General features: G+C 47.3%; 2 protein-coding genes across 4 annotated transcripts in view; both read left to right on the forward strand.

Annotated features, from left to right (window-relative positions):
- LOC144126237 (salivary anticoagulant protein P23-like) overlaps positions 1 to 22,826 on the forward strand; it is a 339,317-nt gene that overhangs the window by 261,557 nt on the left and 54,934 nt on the right. The window lies entirely within an intron of this gene.
- Positions 17,630 to 22,398, forward strand: LOC144126233 (salivary anticoagulant protein P23-like). 2 transcript variants are annotated; one of them, XM_077660280.1, is made up of 5 exons: positions 17,630 to 17,778; positions 19,694 to 19,752; positions 20,279 to 20,406; positions 21,285 to 21,467; positions 21,963 to 22,398. In XM_077660280.1, the coding sequence occupies exons 2-5, from the start codon at positions 19,710 to 19,712 to the stop codon at positions 22,278 to 22,280; spliced, it is 672 nt and encodes a 223-aa protein (XP_077516406.1). In that variant the 5' UTR covers positions 17,630 to 17,778; positions 19,694 to 19,709; the 3' UTR covers positions 22,281 to 22,398. The 2 variants fall into 2 exon arrangements, with proteins under 2 accessions (XP_077516406.1, XP_077516407.1); XM_077660281.1 differs by having other exon boundaries at positions 17,763 to 17,778; positions 19,636 to 19,752.

The raw sequence follows: 22,826 nt of genomic DNA on the forward strand, positions 1-22,826 counted from the left end.
CCACGAATTCCTTGCTGTAGTCCGGCGCGCGTAACACGGGCCGCGAAACCAGCACGCTCTTCAAGCTCTGAAACGAAATTTCTTTTGCTGCGTCCCAGATAACGCTATTCGGCTTTTCTTTGCGAAGCGCATCGGTCAAAGGACTTGCTAGCTGTGAATAGTTGGGTATGTACCTTTGGTAGTACCCCACAAGACCGAGAAATAACCGTACATCCGTCTTAGTTCGGGGCTGCGGGAATTCAGCGATAGGGGCTATCTTGAGGTCTGACGGTCTCCTCGTCCCTCTACCGACAACATGACCAAGATAGGTGACATGTGAGCAGCCAAAACTACATTTTTCGGCCTTAATGGTTAGCCCAGCGTCCCTCAAACTCGTCAGTACCCTCCTGAGATGGGAAACATGGTCTTCCCAAGAGTTAGAAAAAATGGCCACATCGTCAAGGTAAGGCAGCGCGAAATCCTGCATGTCCTTGAGGATGATGTCCATTAGCTTTGAAAAGCTAAAAGGTGCATTCTTTAGCCCAAAACTGAGCACCAAAGGTCGGAATACCCCCATGGGAGAAATAAATGCTGCATACCGACTCGCGCTTTCCGAGAGGGGGACTTGCCAGTACCCTCTCACTAGGTCAAGGGTGGAGATGTACTGTGCCGCGCTAACTGTCTCGATCCTTTCTTCGATGTTCGGTATTGGGTACAGCTGGTCCTTCGTTATGGTATTCAGCTTCCTGTAGTCCACGCAAGGTCGCAGATCTTTGCCTGGTGCCTCCACGAGTATCAGCGGGGAGGTGTAGTCGCTCTCTGCTGGCTCTATCACGCCAAGTTCCAGCATGTGCTTTATCTCCGCCTCAATTATTTCTTTCTGCCTTGGAGAAACTCTGTAGGCTTTCGATATTACTGGATCGGTCGAAGTTAGCTCTATCTCATGCGTGATGAGATTTGTCTTCCCCGGCCGGTCGCTAAAACTCTCCCGGAATTCGCACAGCAGTTGCCTCAATTCTTGGAGTTGCTTTTGTTCTAGATCCATGGTGCTCGCGGATCGGGACACGATTTCCTCTATGCTGTTGGTAGCATTTTCTTTCATGCTGCCTTTCCACTCAGGGTTTTCGGTTTGTAGCTCTTCGGGGATATTTACGGCCATGTTTACAACCCCGCTCCTTTCTACATAGGGCTTCATTAAATTGCAGTGATAGATCTTTATCTGCTGTCCTCTCCCTGGCATTTTCAAAGTGTAGTTGGTTTCTGAAATCTGATCAAAAACTTCCACTGGCCCGTCCCAGTGAACTTCCATCTTATTTTTGCGTGCGGACCTGAGAATAAGCACACGATCCCCCGCCTTGAAGGTTCTCAGTCTAGCATTCTTGTCGTAGTACTTCTTCGCCGTGTCCTGAGCCGTTTTGAGATTTCGATCCACTAGTTCTCGTGTGGCACTCAGGCGGTTTAGTAACTGCAACACATACTCCACTACTGACTGACTCTCTCCTGTCCCCTCCCACATTTCTCTAAGCATCCTAAGCGGGGAACGAAGAGCCCTTCCGTACACTAGTTCTGCAGGAGTGAAGCCCGTCGCTTCGTGCGGTACTGTTCTCAGGGCGAACAGCGTTGCCGGGAGGCAACTTTCCCAATCGTCTTTGTGCTCATAGCAGGAAGCACGTAGCACTCTTTTGAGCACTGAGTGCCACTTCTCGACGCTGTTCGATTGAGGGTGGTAAACGGAGCTATGAATCAACCTCACCCCACGCCTCTGTAAGAACGTGGTTGTGAGTGCGCTCGTGAAAACTGTCCCCTGATCAGCCTGAATTTCTGCCGGAAAGCCAATTCGAGCAAAAACGGACAGGAGACCGTCCACTATCTCTGCCGAGCTAAGCTCCTTTAGCGGCACCGCCTCCGGGAACTTGGTAGCAGGGCATATCATAGTGAGTACGTACTTATAGCCTGACTTAGCAGGGCATATCATAGTTAGTACGTACTTATAGCCTGACTTAGTGGCCCGACGGTGTCAATGACCAGACGTCGAAAAAGCTCCGAGATAAGCGGCTCCAGCTTTAGCGGGGCCTTCCATCTTTCTCCTGGTTTTCCGGTGCGCTGACACGCGTCGCATGACTGCACGTAGCGTTCAGCATCTCGGAAACATCCCGGCCAGTAGTATTCCCCAAGCAGCCTTTCCTTCGTTTTGTTCACACCTAAGTGCCCTGACCAACTGTTTCCGTGACAGAGGCCTAAAAGGTCAGAGCGGTACTTTTCAGGCACGACCAGCTGATCAAGCGTCTTCCCCTTTTTGTCTCTGTAATGGCGATACAGCAATCCGCCTTTGTGGTGCAATGTCACGTTACGCCTAGCAATACCCTCCTTCGCTATGAAGTGTAACTTTGACAAGCTAGGGTCTCTTTCCTGTTCTGTGATTAAGGAGTCTCTGTCAACGCGCAACAAGCGATCCATGCACAGGGAGGTGGGTAATAACATGGAGTCTGGACTGCACGCTTCTTGTAGGCTGGGATCGATTGGGCTACCTTCGGTAACAGGTTCCTGCTGCTGTTCATGTGCTCGAGCTGCATTTTCTTTGCTTGGTTCCGCAATCTCGGGAATTCCCTCCCTCTCACCAGTTGCCTCTGATTCCTGGCTGTACCTAAGCTTGGAAGCAAGCTCGCATGATTTGGACCTAGTCAGGGCTTTCACTGTCCCCTCAGCCAGCTTCTGACCTCGATCGCAAAGCAGCTGATTTGACTTATTGGAGAATAGATACGGGTACTGCAATAAAACAGCCGACGAGACGGCGGCTTCTGTCACTAGCTCGCCGAACGGGCCGGAAATCACCACCCTTGCCATAGGCAGGCACACACTCTGATTTTCTAGTACCTGTCTTATCCATGCTACTTCCCCAGAAAAGTCTTCCTCCTTGACATGTGAGGGCTACACAATGTCCATTGTTGCCCCGCTGTCCCGAAGGACCCTGCACGATTTTCCATTTACTTGGAGTTCGTGAATATATGGACGCAGAAGTTCCAAATTCTCATCACTATCGTTGGCATATGAGAAAGCTAATCGCGTCTTTTTACACCTTGCTGCCATATGTCCAGTTTCCTGACAGTTGAAACAACGGAACGGCTTCCTGGCCTCGAAATCCTTCGTCAATGCTTTCTGAGCTTCGGCCTGCTTGGCACGATCCTCAGTCTTTTCTGGGGCCTGTTTAGTGCCCTCAACTGTCTCGCGATTTCTAAATTGCGATCGATTTTTGGGAATGAAACGCTTCCTTAAACCGAACGCTTTCTTTTCAGACTCGCTTGACTCGGAACTCAGCTTTCTCAGTGTTGCATATTCGTCCGCTAGTTCTGCAGCTTTCTCCACTGTGCTCACATTTTCTCTGTCTTGCACCCATAACTTAACGGCCTCAGAAATACTGTTATAGAACTGCTCGAGGCCTACACATTCGACAACCTTATCTTTGGTGTCATATGCCTCCGCGCCCTTCAACCACTCTGTAAGGTTGGCCTTCAAACTGAATGCGAATTCTGCATAGCTCTCGCTGCTTCTCTTGCTGGCACCTCTGAACCGCTGTCGGAATTCTTCCGCCGAAAGTCGGTACTTTCTTAGCAAACTCGCTTTCACCTTCTCGTAGTCATCGGCATCTTTCGCGTCAAGCCTCGCGACTATAGTGGCCGCCTCACAGGGTAACACCATTAGTAGCTTTTGTGGCCAGGTCTCCTTAGCGTAACCCCGTTTCTCACACGTCCTCTCGAAATTCACGAGGTAATAACCAAGATCCTCGCCAATCTTATACGGCTGCATCAATCTGTCCATAGAAAACGATTCGGCCTGACTCACTCTCTCTGGAGTCATGCCTCTCGAACTCTCACATTCCAGTTTCTTTTGGTCATTCGCAAGCTGCAACCTTCTGAGCTCCCGTTCCTCTCGCTCAGCCGCTAGCCGTTGGCGCTCATTTTCCTCTCTCTTTCGCTCAGTTTCCTCTTTCTTTCGCTCATCTTCCTTTTTCTTTCGCTCAGCTTTGAGGAGCTCCCACGTATCACTAACTGTTCCTTCATTGGCGGTTTCCAAGAGCAATGTGCAAATGTGTGCCTTTTTCATCTTCTCCTCTACCTCTACACCCAACTCTTCACACAATGACAGCAAATCTGACCTTAGCAACTTCATTAGATCCATGTTTGCCGCTCTGAGCCTTGACTTTGCTGAACAACTGTTGACGTGAGCTACACGCAATCAGACTCACTGATCAACTTCCCTCGATTCCCTGCAGTTCAATGTATTAACCCAAACAATTGAAGCCTGGCGAATCTCAAGCAAAGTTCAAGCACTCACCAACGGAAGCAACACCACGCCGCATGGTCGATCCAACCGCTGCCAACCAGTTGTTAGATGCGGGCCCCTGGTTCGCCTGTGCCGTCTCTCGCCAAGGTCGGTGTCGCTGTGTTCCGGATCGGGAGACTGCTGTAGTGGGGGTGACGAAGAGATGAGAGGGTCTTCGAGGTGAAGAAGAGACTGAAGGGTTTATTTACATTTATACAAAGATTGAAAGAGTGAATCGGGAGCTGGCGAACACACGCCAGATCGCTGCTTAAATAGGGTCCCCTGTCCCCAGGTCTCTAGTTGGGGAATCTAGTTCATTAAAAATGCGTCGAATCACTGTGATGTAGATCACGTGTCCAGTCTTCCGGGTCCGCCCCCAGCCACACACTCTTGCCACTTCTGGCAGATTAGGGTCCGCACTGTCCAGGCTTCAGTGATGAATAGCCCGAAGGGGGTCCCATGGCCGCGTCGAAGGTCAGTCACCTGCACTTCACAGCGGTAACGTGGGAGCGAAATGATCCCACCGCAGTTCGCAGAAGCTTTCACGTGGAGCGTGGGACCGAAAGGCTACCACTGCAGTTTGCAGAAGGTTCCACGTATAAGGAAAAGCACAGTCTAAGACGAAGTTGTTTTCGAAGCACGAGGATTCCGGCGACGTTGGCTTAGTCAAACCCGGCCGCATTTGTCACGGCTCATTTGCAGTCCCGCCGCTCGCCGGCTCCCCCGTCGTCCCCTCCGGGAGAAATATGTCCCGGGTGGGTCCGGCGTTGAGAACAAAAGACAGGTTCATCAAAGCCGTTCTCAGACAGCGGAGGGCCGTTTCACCCCGTAAACAGCAGGGGGGGGGGGGGGGGGGGGGGGGGGGGGGGAGGACCCTTGTAGACGCCACCACCTGCACTCGTGGCGCCGCAACCACATCGACGGCCCTTTGAAGCCTCTGTCGATTGATGATTCCCAGTGGCTTGACTATTCTTGGCATGTTGGCGTCTCCAAACGTAACAATACGCAAGTTGGTTCGAACTGTATACCACAAGAGCAGCCTTCCCGGCTAAGCGCTAAGAAGCAGGAGAGCGAACTACTTCCTGATAAAGTTACTTTCGAAGCATTGCCGCGGCGAATCATAAACCACTGGAAAAGTTGGCATCAGCCATGCCATGAGTTCTCTAGCTTCGCTGCTAATCTAATTTCTTAGTCGAGACATTAGAGGGAGCAGGCATTGAAGATGTGCCATGAGTTGTCTTTAGGCTCAGTTTGCCATTGACTTTTAGCTTGCGGTCATATTTCTTTCTGTTTTAACTGCTGTGTCTTGTGCGCATGCTGCCATGTCACCATCCCGAGAGAGTAACACGTCAATGCGTTGAAAAAGTATGTGATTTCTTGGTAGAAATCGTGAGATTGCAAGCTGGCTGGGCATACCACAGAAAGTGCTGCCAGTGCACATTCGTTAGAGGAGGACAGTGAAGGATGCCTACGAAGCTGGAAGTACTGGCAGAGACGGAAAAAAAATGTGATTGTAGTGACTACAGCAAAATCTCGTTAATTAGGCCTTCAAGGGACCAGGAAAAATATTCGAAATATCCAAAAGTTCAAATTATCGATGACCTTCAAACAACTGCTAAAAACCGTTTGCGTCGCAGTTGTTTCATCTAATGAACGCCTGGACGAAGGTTGTCTGCATTTAAGATGAAAACCAAGCGACAGCGATGATTTTTCGCGGTTTTACCATGTGATTTGTTTTACTGACAGTGTCAGGAATGTCAAAGAATTTCTGCAGAATCGTAAAACCATCCGGGTCCCTTTTCGCAGTGCGACGCGGGGACAGTGGTGCCTCTTCACAAACAGCCTGTTGCGTTTTGAGGATGTTTCGCCGCACGGACTGGGAACAGGGCGTTTCAACGTACTGGAAGAACGCAAGAAGCACCTGAAAGCAATCGAGGGATATAAGCGCAGGCGTTGGAACTGCATCACGCGTTCCCAAAATAAAAATAAAAGACCAGTGATGCGCCAAGCAACGTCCGAAACAGCGTGACTTGCTGATGCGCGTGCCCGATGGCAACCGCAGGGTGGCGTCGATGGGGTCAAGTTGAGAAAAGCGAAACCAAAACTATGCGACTGAACTAAATTCCGACCATGGAAGAATTGCGTTCACGGTGCTTCCGACCGTCGTCGTGCCTGCCATAGCGCGCACGCATGAGGTGCACGAGCACCCTTGTTTCATGCAGTTCAGGTTCCGGGAGGTATATCTGGACAATCGCTGATGTGCGGGTCCTGCCTCGACGTGACCTCCCGTCAGAAATAACCGGTGCGGGCCTGTCCATGTCCGGATTAACGAGCGGCCGACGCCATATACTTATCTGGGCGTCGGCTGGGATCACGCTCCTAGTTTGAATTACTCAAATGTCCTAATTAATGGGGGTCGAATAACGAGATTTCACGATATGTCGATGAACAAGAGGAGCCGAAAAAAAAAATTCCACTATGGCTGCAGCTGATTTTACAGTGTTGAATGCCCCCAACTTCCCTCACAGATCACACGTCACGACAGCATGGTGCAAATACCTGGCGAAAAGCACATAATTGAAGACTGCTCGCAAGAAGAAAAAAATATCGTCGTTATAACTGGTAGTACTCGATGCAGATATTGAATGTCGTGCGTCTATCCTTCAATTTCAAATATAAGAGCTGGAAGATTATGACAATGATAGCATGTTGGTAAAAAAAATTAAATTTGCGGACTCACATCGAGAAAATTTGAGGGCCGCTTAATTGCATCACGCGTTTACAATTTGTTAGCATTAGAAGCCTTTGTGCACTATGTAGCAGTTTGTGTAGCTGCGAAGTTTCTGAGCAGACCTTGCTTGTTTGTCGGAATGCTACCGCTTTTTTTTTTGTGTGTCATCTGTGCAGCTGCCTAGTCAGATGTGGCATTTATGTGGACTTAAAGAGGAGTGCCATGAGGCAGGGTGGCATTTTTTTTTGCGGGATTCTTCCCGTGGCAGCCATTTCCAGCCTCTCCTTCCTCTTCCCTACAAGGGGAGATGAGAATTTGGATTGGGTTGGTTTATTTGCTTTAACGTCCCAAAGCGGTTCAGGCTTTGGGGGATGTAGAGCTGTGCAGTTCTTGTAAGCGGCCTAAAAGATCCTGCTGTCACTCCACAGATTGTTTGAGGGGGCAAATAATACAACTTCTGTCAACCGGCTACCCCCAAAGCCTTGTGCTTGGATCAACAAAGAAAGAAAAAATTCTTCGAAGATGTAAATACCAAGCGAAAAGTTATTCCGTACTTGTGCAACATCTCGATTGCCTTGAAAAGGTTGAAAAACACAATATGCAGGGTGTCCCAGCTAAATATGCCGTCGTCAAAATATGACGACGCGACCAAATGCATGTTTCTGGCAATCGTTTGGAGCAACTCACAATATTTTTTGTATTGTGCTTAACTGCATAATTAGTCGAGAATAATTAACCGACTTCGCAAGCAACGAAGATAGGCGAAAACGTCCAATGAGAAGGTTGTAGAACGGTCCGCGAAATGTCCAATTGAACAGTTTCTAACTTTCCATCTATTACGTATCGGCTTTTTTTTGCTCTCTGCAGATGCCCGCGAAATACAAAAAAATACCACGTGACAGGCCCGCTTGCGCGCCGTGATTGCACGGCAGTGCTCTCAAACGTTCCGTGGAGAACAGATCATTTAACTCGATGTGCTGCAGCTTAAAAGGTGACAGGGCTGCGACGCATGCGCTGGCTGCGTGATTTACACGAGCGCAAGCGATAAGGACTGTGTCTGCTTGTCGCTATCAAGCGCCACAAGAGAAGCATACCGCTGGCCTATATCGCACAGCCAGCTGCTGCGTCGCTGCCCTGTCACCTTTTAAACGGCAGCACATCGGGCTAAGATCTGTTCGTTCCTACACGGGACGTTTGATAGCACTGCAATCGCGGCGCGCTAGCGGGCATATCACGTGGTAATTTTTTTGTATTTCGCAGGCGTCTGCAATGAGCGAAAAAATAGCCGACACGTAATAGATGGAAAGTAAGAAACTGTTCCGTTGGACGTTTCGCGGACCGCTCTACAGCTTTTTCATTGGACTTTTTCGCCTATCTTCTTTGCTTGAGAAGTTGGTTAGTTAATATCGACCAACTATGCAATTAAGCACAACACAAAAAATAGCGTGACTTATTACATCAATAATAGCCAGCAGCATGCATTTGGTCGCGTCGTCTTAGAGTGCCCCGGTGTAGTTTAAAACCCTGGCTAAAGTTAGCTGGGGCACCCTGTACTGTATATGTCCGAGTGATAAATGGCCACGTCGCATACACTTTGTACAGTTTGAAAAGTGACGAATTCGTTCCGAAAAGCTCGGGAATCCTGCACAACGAAACATCGTGACCTTTTTGTTGCATGCTCATCTGAGGTGGTACGCGAAATTCTTCTGTCGTGTTTGAGTCACGTGTCTGGCCGGTGTCTGATTGAAAGTCTACGGGAACATAAGCTAAAGTAAATAATTACAGGGATGGGCATCCGTCTTTGCATGGCAAGAAATGTCAAGAAAATGAAAAAAAAAAAGGCCTTGTGAGCCGCTCTTTTCAAAATCCAATTAGCCAAGCAAAGAAGCAAAATGATAAAATTGTGGGGGGAATTGTTGAAGCAGGTTTGGTTGGAAAAGCCGGCCCATCCTGTGTTAGCGCAGCGTCGGTATCCCTGAGTTGTAATGAATGCACATTTGAACAGCGGCATATCATCGCCAGCGTTTCAGTGGATGACGTCATGAAGAAAGGCGTATCTGCCTCAGTGTCAGTGCCCCTCTCCCTCGCTGCCTTGTCTGGCTCACGCACAGCACTGCGTCACTTATCTGTCTATATAAGGGGGCCGTCCGGAAAGGCAATGCAGCGAGGGAGAGGAGACTTGTAGCGTCACAAGTTCGCTCTCCCTTCTTTCACCCTCTCTCTCGCTGCATAGCCTTGCCGGGCGCCCGCCCTATGGACCTCCTTCACCCCGCGACGTCACGAAGATGCGGTGGCGCTGATGTCAGCAGCGACTTTCGCATGGTAGGCAAAACAGCTACCGCCAGCCGGTGCCTACCACAGCTGCTGCAGCTACCGGCGGCTGCATCATGCCTGCGCACTGCAGAAGCAGCATGTATTGATCAGCTGCGTCACTGTTCGATCCACGTAGTAGCATAAAAGGAAATTTAAATTAGCCCTGATAGGCTTCTCGCGATAAATACCGCATTAGTAAACTGGCTAACGGGGAATGGGCCGCGGTACTAAAGCGCGAAGTCTGGGAGTCGATCGGCACTGCCACTCAATGTACGTAATAGCATGCAATTTACTGCGTTCATTCACCTGAACATCAGCATAGTACGCTTATAACTGCGCAAGGAAAAAAAAAAAGCACGTATGTAGCTGCGCACGTATTTATGACCTTGAGCCGGTGTGCACGGGGCCCCCGCCGGCAGGTTCACTCGCCCCCAAGGAACGCGTTCGTTTGTTAATAGCACATCATGTTTTAATGGCGCATTTTATGGCATTTGATATTTACTTGAAAGTGTTTCTTAATATGACAGACGTGATTATTTCATTCGAGTAGAAAGAAGTCTGGTAAGTTCATGCGCGGTCACGTTGGCGTGCTTAGAATAGCGTACCTTAACTGTGCTAAAAGCCACATGCTTTTTCATTGCATCATGCATGCGTCATGATTCATGATGCAGTCCATGACCGCGAAGGTTGTTTGGAAAGAAGCAGCCGCAGGCGTGCTACTAACAGACGTGTCGAGATTAAGAGGGGGCGCGGCAATGAAAAGTGTTTTCGTTATTTATGCACGCGATATGAAACTAAATTTGGTGCAAATATGAAATTGCTACCCTAGCTTCTGTAATGCCTTTTATTTTTAGCTATACCTGGTGCAGTTCTTGGGTAATTATAATTAACACCCTCGTCAAGTCACCTCAAGGTCTTAAATATTTGAGTAGAAAGTGCGCAAATTTTTTATGCCAGCATGTTCACAAAGCCCTGTTCTGCACATGACGCTATTAATTCTTTTTTTAGATGGTCATGTACTTATGCATGCATAGTTACGTGAAAACGTTTCTTACAAAAATAACGAACATAATACTGCACGTGTAGGAAAAAAAAATCGAGAGATAAATTATACTCCTCAACGTCTCAGGAATCGTTTGCGACAAATAGAATCATTCTATTTTCATGCGTTACGAAATTACGAAGGTGTGAGTGATGCCAATCGCAGAAAATGTGAAAGGTCCGAAAACGAACCTTAACGTTTACTTCCTCGTTTTTGGCCTCTTCGCTTGCGCTTTGGTCAAAGAAATGCGGCCCTGAACTCAAAGAAAGCCTCAAAGAAATTACCTCACAATTTTCGACGACCACGCATCTCGAAAGCGTACTTTATAAATTTCTACTGAATATTAAGCTATAATTTTTCGTCACGAAACAGAACACCCCAGCGCTAAAAAAGAAAATATTTCCTAAAATAAAAAAATTTCTCCAAATCGACCAGTTTAACAAGGGGAGAAGTCGGCCTGGCTGGTGTGTGATCCTGCCTGCGGACAAAAAACAGCGCTTAAGCGGGACAGCTAGAGGAGAATGGGGACACGACGCTGTCCCCACTTTTCGCACAGCACGACACCTACGTATGTCAGCAGACGGTGAGCGCACGTCTGCTCCGCCGAAAGAACGCCAGCACATCCTCTCACTACTGTCCCGAAGTAATATTATTTTGGCTAGAGCAGGGTGTCAAAAACTTCCTATTTTATTCAATATGCCTAGCGTAGAAATCAACGCCAGAAACGCTTTCGGTTTCCTACTAACCATATATACAATACACAGTGGCGAACTATTTTTCTGAATACGCCGCACGTGGCCAACGCGAGCTGGTGTACTTCAAGAAATTATTAAGCTGTAAACATCAACCATTGCTGTGATTCGCAGAAACTGAAAACGCGCCTACAAGCCTTGAAAACCCGCGCTCAGCGCCTCTCCGCAACGACACTCCCTGGCCTTTTGCCTACCACGAGCCCGCTAGCGACTGCAGCGCCACCTCGTTTGTTTACAAACATGCAGGAGGTCTATATGGATGCATATGACTTCGTCTACTGAGATCCAAGGATGAACGAGGAGGTAAGTGCACGGCCATGTCGACTGGCTCCAAATGGGCCACTATCACTGCCGCAGAAGGCAGATGCCAAAGACAACACTGAAAAAAATGAGAGGACATAGTAGTAGCGCTAAAAACAGGGAGGACAGGATAGAAGAAGACAACACAGGCGCTAGAAATCAACTGACTTTATTCTCGAAAACGCCATGCATTTATTGGTGACAATCGGGTGCCAAAAAAATCAACCATCAAATCGCCCGCGTGATGGCACTTCCCGATACAAGAAAATTCTTTAGTAGAAAGATAAATATTCGGTTTCTCACGCACGATTGCTTTTCCACGTGTAAATGATTCCAATACCTTTTCTCTGCATTTACATATATCACACGTGTCTGCTCAAAAAATTGGGCACAATTTTTTTCATTATGTTTGCGTCGTTTGCAGTGGGCCGCCAAGTGTCCAGGGCCTGATATAGCAGCTGCCAGATTCTTGTGCTCCATGAGGCGAACGTTGATACGACGGCCAGTTTGGCCGATGTAGCATTTTCCGCAAGATAGCGGAATTCGATAGATCACATTGGCCCTGCAGGCCAAAAACGGCTTCCTATGCTTGATGGGGCATGACAGTTTTCCGTTGGAGACATCATTAACCACTCTGCATAGTTTGCATCTAAGTGGCTTGAGTTCACACGCAAGTCAAAACATTATGCTTCATCCTAACCAGACGGTATTCCGTCGAACGTTAGACTACGTGAATATTCGCCATCAATTTGGCCAACAAGCTGTCATTGGAATAAGGCGTTTCATAAGCATCTCTGCACGCCTGGCTGCCTTCAGCACGCACTTACGTTTTAGCCTGGAGTGCAAATCCAACAACGTTACCCCAAGGTCACTGAAGCTTCGTCGACCTGTGAACACTGCCTTCGGACGCAAGGTGGTGACAAAGGCAGAACGGCAGCTCGTACAAGCCCGCATCGACGAATGCAAGTGCACTTTAAAGCGTCTGCAGCACGAAGCTTTCTTCGCGAAGTGGCAGCTAGAATTCCGCATGCCGGATGTGTTCCCTGAGATACAACTCGTTGCCAATCAAGAAATGAGGCGCGCAACCAAAAAGCACGAGGTTTCTCAGAACAGGAAGCTATGCATTTTGCTGGACGAAAAAGGGAACAAGCCAGCAACAGCAACCTTTAAGGTTCAGAACATGTAATCGTATGCCCTGAGTTCGGCGGAAGAAATGGTGCTCAGCCGAGGTTTGAATTTCAATCAAGGAAAGCCGCCAGACACACGCAAGATGATTTGCGCTGTGGAAAGAGCCGTCAGCCTTCTGGATCAAGACGTCCAAGAAGATGTCAGGACGAACGCAGTTGGTATACTTAAAGGAATGCGGACGAAATGCTGCCAACAGAATCTTTCCGAAGCTGAGTGTAAGGCGCTCAAGTCACTGCGGAAAAATAAAGACATCGCCATTCTGCCCGCGGACAAAGGAAATGTAACGGTGGTCCTTGACCGCTCCGCCTACCTCTCAAAAATGTCCGAGTTGCTCGGGGACGAAAGGACCTACTGTAAGTTGACCAAGGATCCGACTTCAAAAGTGCAGTCAAGTCTCCAAAAAATCCTTTCGGACATATTCAGTGGTCTCCCACCTTCTCAAAAGAAGCTTTACTACAGGCTGCTTTGCACAAATGGATCGGCTCCCGCAATGTATGGTTTGCCCAAGATCCACAAAATTGGAACTCCGCTCAGGCCAATCGTGGATTACACAAGATCCCCGCTTTTCAAGTTGTCTGGATACCTGCACAAAGTTTTGGCTCCATTGGTGGGAAAGTCAGCGACGCACATCAAGAATTCATTGAGAAGATCAAGGACGTTACCCTGGATGAAAATGATATACTTGTGTCATTCGATGTTTGCTCATTGTTCACGAGTGTTCCGGTCGAACTTGCCGTACACACCTGCAAAGAGGCCCTGAAGAACGATCCATCTTTCCCAGATCGTACGCCGTTGGAAGTTAGCGAGATCACTGAACTCCTTCGCTTCTGTCTGGCTAACACGTATTTCGTTTACAACGGTACGCTGTACAAGCAGATTTTTGGTACTGCTATGGGAGCGTCAATTTCAGTGACGGCTGCCAACCTTACAATGGAAGCCATTGAAAGCAAAGCCCTGAACTCATTCAAGCCACGTCCAAAGGTGTTCCTGAGGTACGTGGATGACTGCTTTTGCATTCTTAACAAGCAGAATCTACCAAGCTTCCTTGACCATCTCAATGCCACGGAGCCATCTATAAATTTTACCGTGGAAGAGGAAATGAATGGCAGCATCCCGTTTTTGGACATCAACGTCAAGCGTGCCGCGTGCCGCTTAAGTTTCAGCGTGTTCCGAAAGCCGACGCACTCCGACGATATCTCGACTTTGAATCGTCCCACCCCTTGGCTCACAAGCGATCAGTTATCTCGTCACTACTAAACCGTGCAAGAAATGTCTGCGCAGACCCGGAAAGCTTCAGCAACGAACTTAAGGTGATAAAAAGGGATCTCGAGCGTAACGGTTACTCCAGGAACCTTGTGAACAATGTCTAAAAACTTGCAACGCACGAGGGGACAACGAGATGGAACCGCAAAAACCATGAAGCGTGCTGCAGTTACTTATGTACCTGGAGTCAGTGAAACCCTTTCCCGAATCTTCAAGAAGCACGGAGTGCACATCGCCCACGTGCCAACAAGCAAGCTACGTGCCGAACTTGTGAACGTAAAGGACCCCCTGCCACGCGCCAAATTTCCTGGTGTGGTTTACAAAATTCCCTGCAATGACTGCACATCCGTCTATATCGCCGAAACCGGGAACTTCCAGCGACGAATGAAAGACCATCAAGCCGACGTAAGGAACCATCGCGCATCAAAGAACGCTATCGCCGAGCACGTGCAGACCATTGGCCACGAGATAGCCTGGGACGAGGCGGAGATTGTAGCCACAGAAAGAAATAATTTGAAAAGACTGCATCTAGAATCATTAGTCATCCAGACGACGAAAGATACTTTGAACAGGAATCAAGGCTCTCTTCATCATATCTACGCAAAAAGATTAGGAACAATCCTGAAGACTATATAATCCCGCCTTCTTCTTTGACAGTCTTATTGTGAACAAGGGTCCCGTACGGGACCCGAAACGTCATTTTCGTTTGTTTTTTACTTGGTCAGTGACCCAAACTTCACCCTGTTATTACCTTACTACTTGCACATAGTCACTCCTTTCCCCCATCTTGTCATGTACTCGGTGTTTTTTGAATAACAAATAAAAGGAAGGAAGAGAGGGAGGGAGGGTATAGATAGGCCATAGCCGGGCGCTTATCTTCACGCGTGTTAGGCCTGGTTTTGATATACATAGCGCCGCTGGGTCTTTCCCGGGCGCGATAGTGATTCAGGCTGGCAGTTGCTGTGCTGATGCAGCTGGATTCCGACTCGCCGCACGAGCGTCGTGCTCTGGACAGACGTGCGCGTTCTCGCCTTACATTGCCAAGAGGCCGAGTGCGTCAGGCTGCGCTGCTTGTGCCTGTCAGCATTTCTGACGTCCGGTTGTGCCTAGCAGCTGAAGCACACAGGATTTTCCGTGTAGCTGGAGGCAGTAGTGCAAGTCGTCAACTGTCCAATTAAGACTGTGCTCATCCTTCTGTACGCGAATATTCTGTACGCCTTCTGAAGTATCGCCAAGATAAAAATTTGTGCGGCTGCCTGCAACTCCACCTTCCCTTCTCATTTTTCCTTCCACCAGGTAGTCCTCTCTTCTTCATAAAAAAAAATGTTCTCCGTCACATGGATTCGAACACATTGAGATAGCAATGGAGTGCAAGTCGCCACCTGGCTTCAGCACTAATGTCCTTCACGAAAAATAAAATTCTACTCCGATCGACTCCTGTCAATAGTTTTTCAAAATATGCTGTCGTCGGATGTTCATATTGATTTCCTTCCAAAAAATTATTCCTATCATGTGACAGAGAAATGCTCAGAATATAATCAACTCAGCCGAAACCTGAGCAGTCATCTAGACATTACGCTACCAGGGTATAGAAGAGGCATATGTAAAGGCATTGCAAAATACCTACAGCAGCTGCATATTCGCCACTGTCCTCCACAGAGAAAGTAATAAAATCCCATTCAAGAAAGGTGTCAGGTATGGAGACGAGATCGTTGCAGTACTATTCATGGTGTGCTTACAGGAAGCATTCAGAGTTCTAGATTCAGAAAAGTTCGAAATAAAAGTTAATGGAGAATACCACACCAATTTCCGATTCGTTCATGACATTGTCTTTCAAAGTAACTTGGGGAACTAGCTGCAAAGCGTGGTCAATGACTTCTCCAAGCAAAGCAGAAGGTCAGTCTAAAATGTATTTAGAAAACTAATGTTCAACAGTCATGGAAGGAAACAATAGTTTACGATACGTAGCCATGGTGCTGGTAGTGGTAAGGAAATACGTTTACCTAGGGCAGGTAGTGACCGCAGATCCGGACCACGAGAGCGAAATAACGAAGAATAATAAAAGGGTGGAGTGCTTTTGGCAGGTAGCTCTCAAATCATCAACAGTAGTTCACCAGTATTCCTCAGGAGGAAAGTGTATAACAGCTGTACGTTACTGGTACTCGCCTATGAGGAAGAATGTTGAAGATTAACGAGAAGGGTTGAACTGAGGACAATGCAGAGAGCTATGGAAAGGAAAATGATAGGTGTAACGTTAGAAGCGGGCAGAGTGGTTTAGGGAGAAAACGCGAGTTCATGACATCCTTGTAGAAATAAAGAAGAAATAGGCATGGACAGGGCATGTAATGCGAAGGTCAGATATCCGATGGTCGTTAAGGGTAACGGACTGGATACCAAGAGAAGGCAAGCGTAGCAAGGGGCGTCAGAAGACCAGGTGGGTGGATGAGATTAAGAAATTTGCGGGGATCAGATTACCACATCTGGCACAGGACCGAGCTATAGATAGGTATGGGAGACACCGTTAAGCTGCAGTGGACGTAGTCAAAGAGATGATGATGATGATGACTAGGAGGAAAAGTTTTTTCGCAACTTCACGTGTCTTTCTGCCATATTCTGATGTTAATCTGCAATATTCTTTCATGTCCACGAACTAATACTGTCATCTAATGTGAGCATTGACTGCTCATATTAAAAAAAAAGGAAGTTCCCAATAGCTGTCCAAATTTTGCCAACGCATTATCACAGAGGTGAATTATCCGTGAAGGATAGCGTTATATTGGGGACGGAGAACTACGGCTACTGCCTTTGAAATAATCCAAACAAATAACTAAACATTATCCTAGCCTTCATCAGAAGACAGCTAAAGTAGAAAATAAAGATGCATCTTACACACCAGCCGTCTTGAATTATGAAAAGGGGAAAAAAGGCAAAACTAAGGACGCCCTTCAAATGCTACAAAATAATATACCAAGTATGCTAAGCAAAGTTCACAATAAAAAAAATTGAACATTATAACTTTTCTTTCAACCACTGCGCGCTCTTGTAAAAATTCTACTTATGGTTATTATTTTCTTCATTGTAACATAATTTGCGTGTGCATATTTTCAAAAAGATGAAATCTTGGCGGTCAAAATATAAAGTTGGTGTCACCGCTTCCTTTTTTGCATGCAATTAGCCTGCCAAACTTCTGTTTTTCGCACACCAAAAGGCTGTTATTTGATTTCTGTTTGCATTATGAGAACAGCCAGCAGGGCTTCGACCCATGTTAAACTAAGTTGTCGGCAGCCGTTTCTGCAGACCTGCAACAACACATTTTGGGATTCCGATAAAGTCATATTGTATTTCACGCGTGCTAGTTATGTACCTGCGAGCACGGGTCTAAAAAAATCTGAAACCTGCAGAGGAAGAGGACGATGTTCGCTACAGGCGGATCTCTCCTTGCAAGGGCGTACCGGCAACCCTGAGTGATTCCCTGAACTGTAGCAATCTTGTAGAGGACCCAAGGGAGGCATACGCGGATTCCGAGAACTTGGCCGCACGCGAGACGCAACGGCATCTCTTCAGCTCTGTGCGCGACTGCGCATCCAAGTCGCGGGGCCACGTGGCGACTCGTCTTGGTTTCAGAGTTGTGAGACTCTTTATCTATCGGGTCAAAACGCGATAGGGCGTGTTCTCTTTTGACGGGGCACCCGAAAGGAAGGGAGCAAGACGTTCTTGGAGAGTTCGCTGGCGCCTGTTTGCAGCCTTGGGCTTGGAGATCGCTTAGTTAGGAGGAGGTCTAGATAGGGCGAGTGGACGCAGATAAGTTGGCCGTATCCTCCAGCGAACTTCTCAGCGTGAAATTTTTGAAGCCAGTCGAAGAGGAGACTCAGGAGCAGACACGACCCGAGGTGAGCTTTTCCTTCTTTGCAGAGGCTATGTACCACTTTGATGATTGTTAGCTTAACAAGGACGACTGTTAGCTTACCGCAGAATATTTCGGTTCTTGTTGTCGTTAACGCCAAATTATTTAAACTAGTGCGATATACAAGAGGCCTGGCCTTTTCTCGTGGCTGCCTTGAATTTAAAATCTCACACTGCTCTAACCTGTCATGCTGCTATTTGATGTTTTGTTAAATATACATGCGCAATTAATATAAATTTAGTAAATTTTTTTCCTCGAGTTTCTATTCTCGAAGTCACGGCTAGAAGAGTGAGTGGCAGGCTACAGCCTGAGGCGTATTTTAGTGGGGAAAGGGCGGCATGTGGCAGAGGATAACCGCCTCTTCCCAGCGCGTACTTTTCTGTGAGAGAACCGCAATTGCCCAAGGCTATTTTTATGGCAAAAGTTCAAGAAATGCGTTGTGCAAATTGAGCCGCTCCCTGTATGAAGGGACAGTAACTCTATGCTTTCATGCTGAGCACCTTTACAGCTCAAGATCGTGTCTTAATCGTCATCTTCGACACATTTTCCATCCTCACTGCGCTTTATTTCTCGCATTTCTGTTTTCTCGCCTTCCATGGCATTCCGCTGCGCAGTTGAACATATTCCCAGGAATAGCAGTTTCGAAATGGCGTGCATATAATGGGTATTCCATATGAAGAAACTTACGAGCAAATAGTCGTCACCGGACTGCTAGCCAAACTTGAGATCTTGAGTTTTGCCGGGCATCATGCACCATCGGCCCGCTCAGCGCACAGTCGCCTGAGGCTTATAGCAGACGATAGTCTTTGACTGAGTCGCCTCTAACTGTAGACTTGACGCTTCCGCTGATTCAAGATAAAGTAAAAATAAAAGTCTCTGTGCGATAATTCTAGCTTATTTTCAGAAAACATGTCAGAGGCTAATGATGTCATTAAACGGGACTCTTCTTGGTATTCTGCCTTAATATTCACTGTTTATTTCCACGATTCTTTAAAATACGTTTATTATTCTTTCAATGACTGAGGTTGAGGTTGTGCCAAGCTACAGATTGGATTTGTCTTGCGGATTCTGCCGGCAATTGCTCCACCAGCGACAATAAAATGTTCAAGAATGTCCACAGATAAGGCACATACCTAAGACCTGGCTGATCTACATCGCTATGCACACAATCACGAATTAGTCAACCAAAGCGTGGACGGGAAGGTAGAAAAAAGCCCGGTAAGTGTGCCACGTAATATAACGACGAGGAGGAGGGACTTTAATGGAACGATAGCTTCATCCTACCGCATTGGCCAAATGTAGCGAGAATGAAAGTAAGACAAGGGCCAACATGCCGTGTGACAAAATAAAGTAGCCACTACGAAAATGTGGCCATATGAAGCTGACACTTCTCTTACTTTTGCCGTCGAAAACTTCCAACATTCTTTATCAGTCCCGAACATGATCCGTATGGCAGGCGCGGTCAGAGGGAACATAGCTAGGACCACCGACACGAGCCAGCCGTGGAGCTGACGCGTTCAGATTCATCGCAGGCGGTTGATATGTGACATTGCTAGGACGGTATTTGTGTCCTTTTACGCACATGTTTAACGGACGTTCTCATTTTCACGGGTAAGAACCTGAGCCGGTACAAGAAGACGCCGTATATGATCTCGACTGGAACTCTGAATCCGTCGCGCCGACCTGACGAACACTTCCAATGTCGACAGTCCATCTTTCGAGGATAGCCGCATATTGTAAGCGAAATATGTGAATTATTAGTTATGGCGGACACGATGTTGACTATTTGCGTTTTTACGTTGACTGAAAACCGTGCCAAATATAGTGAGGTTTAGTTTTGCAGGAGGGCTTGCTCTCGTGATTTTATATCTGTGTGCCGTAGCTCTGCGCCTATTGTGCAGAGGAAGCGCCCACAAGATGCAGCAGTACTGCCTCATCGCCCTTGCTGTGCTCAGCGGTGGTAAGTGGAAGTCTCCGTAGATTAACCCCTACCGGCTGCTTTGTTCGGAAGTACTGGCTCCAGCGTTACATGCGCTTTCCCGTTGAACACTACTCCGGTCAGACTAATGCGCATTTCCGTAAAAATAGTTCGGAAAATAAATTAAAACGCTACTGTCACTGACGTAACCAATACCTTCTGTTACACCCTTAATAAAATAAAAAGAATAGGAAGTCATGAAAAGCTCTAATTATGGACGCTTTAAGGTACGCATATGTGAAAAAACAACAGCAGCATAATAGACATTTTGAAAGGTGTTCATTTTGAGGTACGCGTGAAAAATAAAAACGAAAGACAGTGATTGTACTCTTTCTTAAATTCTTTTTTTTTTAAGGTGCACTTAACTGTCGGATAAACGACAAACGCTTGGCTGACTATATAGTCATAGACCGGGTTGCCTAATTGCACAACAGCGCTTAATTTTCAGAACTCGCAGCTCGTCAATCGGAGCACGTGACAACGCAGTTTTCTTCTCTTACCGACGCAGCGTCAGCTGGCACCGTCCCAGAAGCAAACCACTTCATGGACCTTGTGCTGGAGCAGCACCTGCCACCCCTGGTCAGGGGTTCGCACGCACTCTATCCCGGGGCCCGGATCCCAGACTTCCACTTCAAGGTCAGTCCATTCGCTTGAAGCAGGTTTGTTACAAGGAATATCTCAAGTAATTTTCAAAAATAGGATTTTTGAGGCAAAAATATGGCTTTTGCTGTATGGTATTGCCGGTGTTGGCGGACACTAGAAAACCGGTGAGTCATCTTAACTAGTAAGACAGTTAACTAAGTTTCAATAATTAACTTTTTAACTATTATAGTTAGGCTCTATTTGCAATAAGAGATTCGTAGCCACTCGTTAGTAATAGCCATATCAGTTTTTGGAATCTAGAAAACGTGATTACCCTCGCCGCTGTGGCTCGATGAAATTTGGCTGCATCCTGCGAAAATGCATGCTCTATCGCTCTAGCGCACGTAACTGGTCGAAAAAGCCCAATTTTGTCGAGCCACAGCGCCAAGGGTAATAGCGTTTTTGAAATTCCAAAAACTGGTATGGCTACTAATAACGACCGGCTACAAATCTCTAATTGCAACTAGGCGTCTAACTGTAATAGTTAAAAAGTTAATTATTGGAAGTTGTTAATCAGCTTACTGGTTGATATGATTCACCGCTTTTTCTGGTGCCCGCAAACCCTGGCATTACCATGGCGTGAAACCATATTTTTGCCTTAAAAATCCTATTTTTGAAGATTACTGAAAGTCTTCCTTGGTAACACCCTGTATATGCACCAGCCATTTTGCGTCAATATAAGATTTCCTGGCTTCCTTGCTTCTAAACAGAGGCATTATTTCGCTGGCGCAAGGACACAATCTACGCGTAAGCTAAAAAGAATGTCGTTCGTTCTGTCTGCGGAACGCGTGACTTCCATGCGAAGATAACCACTGCAGAAGCACTAGTAATGAAAGCTCTGCTTCGTCGGCGTTCCTGTGTGTCCCCTTCAGATCCTAAAGACGGGAATCACCAACCGTGACCTGAAGGCTAACATTTCTGAAGGCTTCATCCACGGCTTCGACGACGGTGTGCACCGCTTGGGCAACTGCGACCCACCCATGCTGATCGACGGAAACACGACCGTCAACTGCGTGCTCAACATGACCGGCATCGGGGCCACGCTCACTGCTACGGTCTGTGCACACCACAGCAGTTCAATCTTTTGCGCATTTAGAAGCTTAAATGTCTTGTCTTTTCTGTGCTTTTACGCTGCAATGACGGGAATCGATAGGCAAGAGAAACAAAGTACGCCAGAATTACTATACGCTCTTTCGTAACGTTTGCAAACTTAAAAGTGCGCGTACATTCACACGCGTGCACGATAAAATTAAATCACCGACTCCCCAATGAAAGTTCACACTGTTAAGGCAATGATTCCCCCGTAAGAGTGTATGGCAGTGTGGAGCTGACGGCTACAGCCGAGCGCTCCATAATCAAGATTCTCACGCTGCAATGCTGGATAAAGACTTTGAAGTCCTTCTTGAATTACAAGGGTACCCAGTGTAAAACTCCCAGAGTAAGACGTTCTTCCCGGAGTAAAACACCCAAAGAAAACCCCCCGGGGTGAATGCAGTGGGGGCGTTTGTTTTTACTCTTACACCCTTTTTACGCTTTCCCTGCTCCCCCAGACTAAGGGAGACAGCCTGGTGGGCACGATCAAGACCATCTGGGTCAACGTCACGCTGAAGAAGGAGACTGTGCTGCGAGTGGGCGTCACGGCGCTGGCGGGAAGGACCGCCTCTCTGCAGACTTTCTTCATGGAGAAACTTAAGCTGAAGACCAAGTACGACAGCCACCTGAGCCTCAACGACGACCGCGAAGACCAGTTTGAAGAGAACATCGAGGAGAAGGTCAGGGACATCCTCATCTCGTCCATCTACAACCCTTACAAGGACCTCTTCGCTAGAGCCGTAGAAATAGGCACGCCAGCATTCCCACGCGCCTGAACATGCGACTGTCTGTTTTTGTTTTCCGCGAAATGTCTTGAAAAGTGCACAGTTTAAGAGTATTGATGGATTGATTTGTTTGACCAAGAATGAGAGAATAAAATGCAAACTACAACAATGCTAAGTTGTGTTCCTTGTTGCCTACTCTGCTTCGTGCGAGTCTCGCTTCTGAAATGAATGTCTCAAACTGCGTTCAGGCTGTCCTAGATATTGGCGATATTACGACAGGGTTGTAGGAAGATTAAAAAAAAACAACCTGCGGTCACTCTGCAAACTTCAGCAAAGAGAAGTCCATAGAAATCAGGTCCGAGGAGCAGACCACACAGGCCTCAACGTCAAAGGACGCACGTAACCTCCTAAGCTCGTTTTGAAGGACACTTACTTAAAAGTCTGATAACGCACGTGTTATAAATTCACCCTTTCCTGTTGCATTTCAGAACCGCATATTAGGTAACATTTATTAAGAGTTTTGAACCCATTATTAAGAAACCTTAAGGTAGAAGTATACTTATTGATAGGCGCGATTCGGCGGAGGCATACGCACTA

Source organism: Amblyomma americanum, chromosome 3, assembly GCF_052857255.1.
Source record: "Amblyomma americanum isolate KBUSLIRL-KWMA chromosome 3, ASM5285725v1, whole genome shotgun sequence".
Lineage (NCBI taxonomy): Eukaryota > Metazoa > Arthropoda > Arachnida > Ixodida > Ixodidae > Amblyomma > Amblyomma americanum.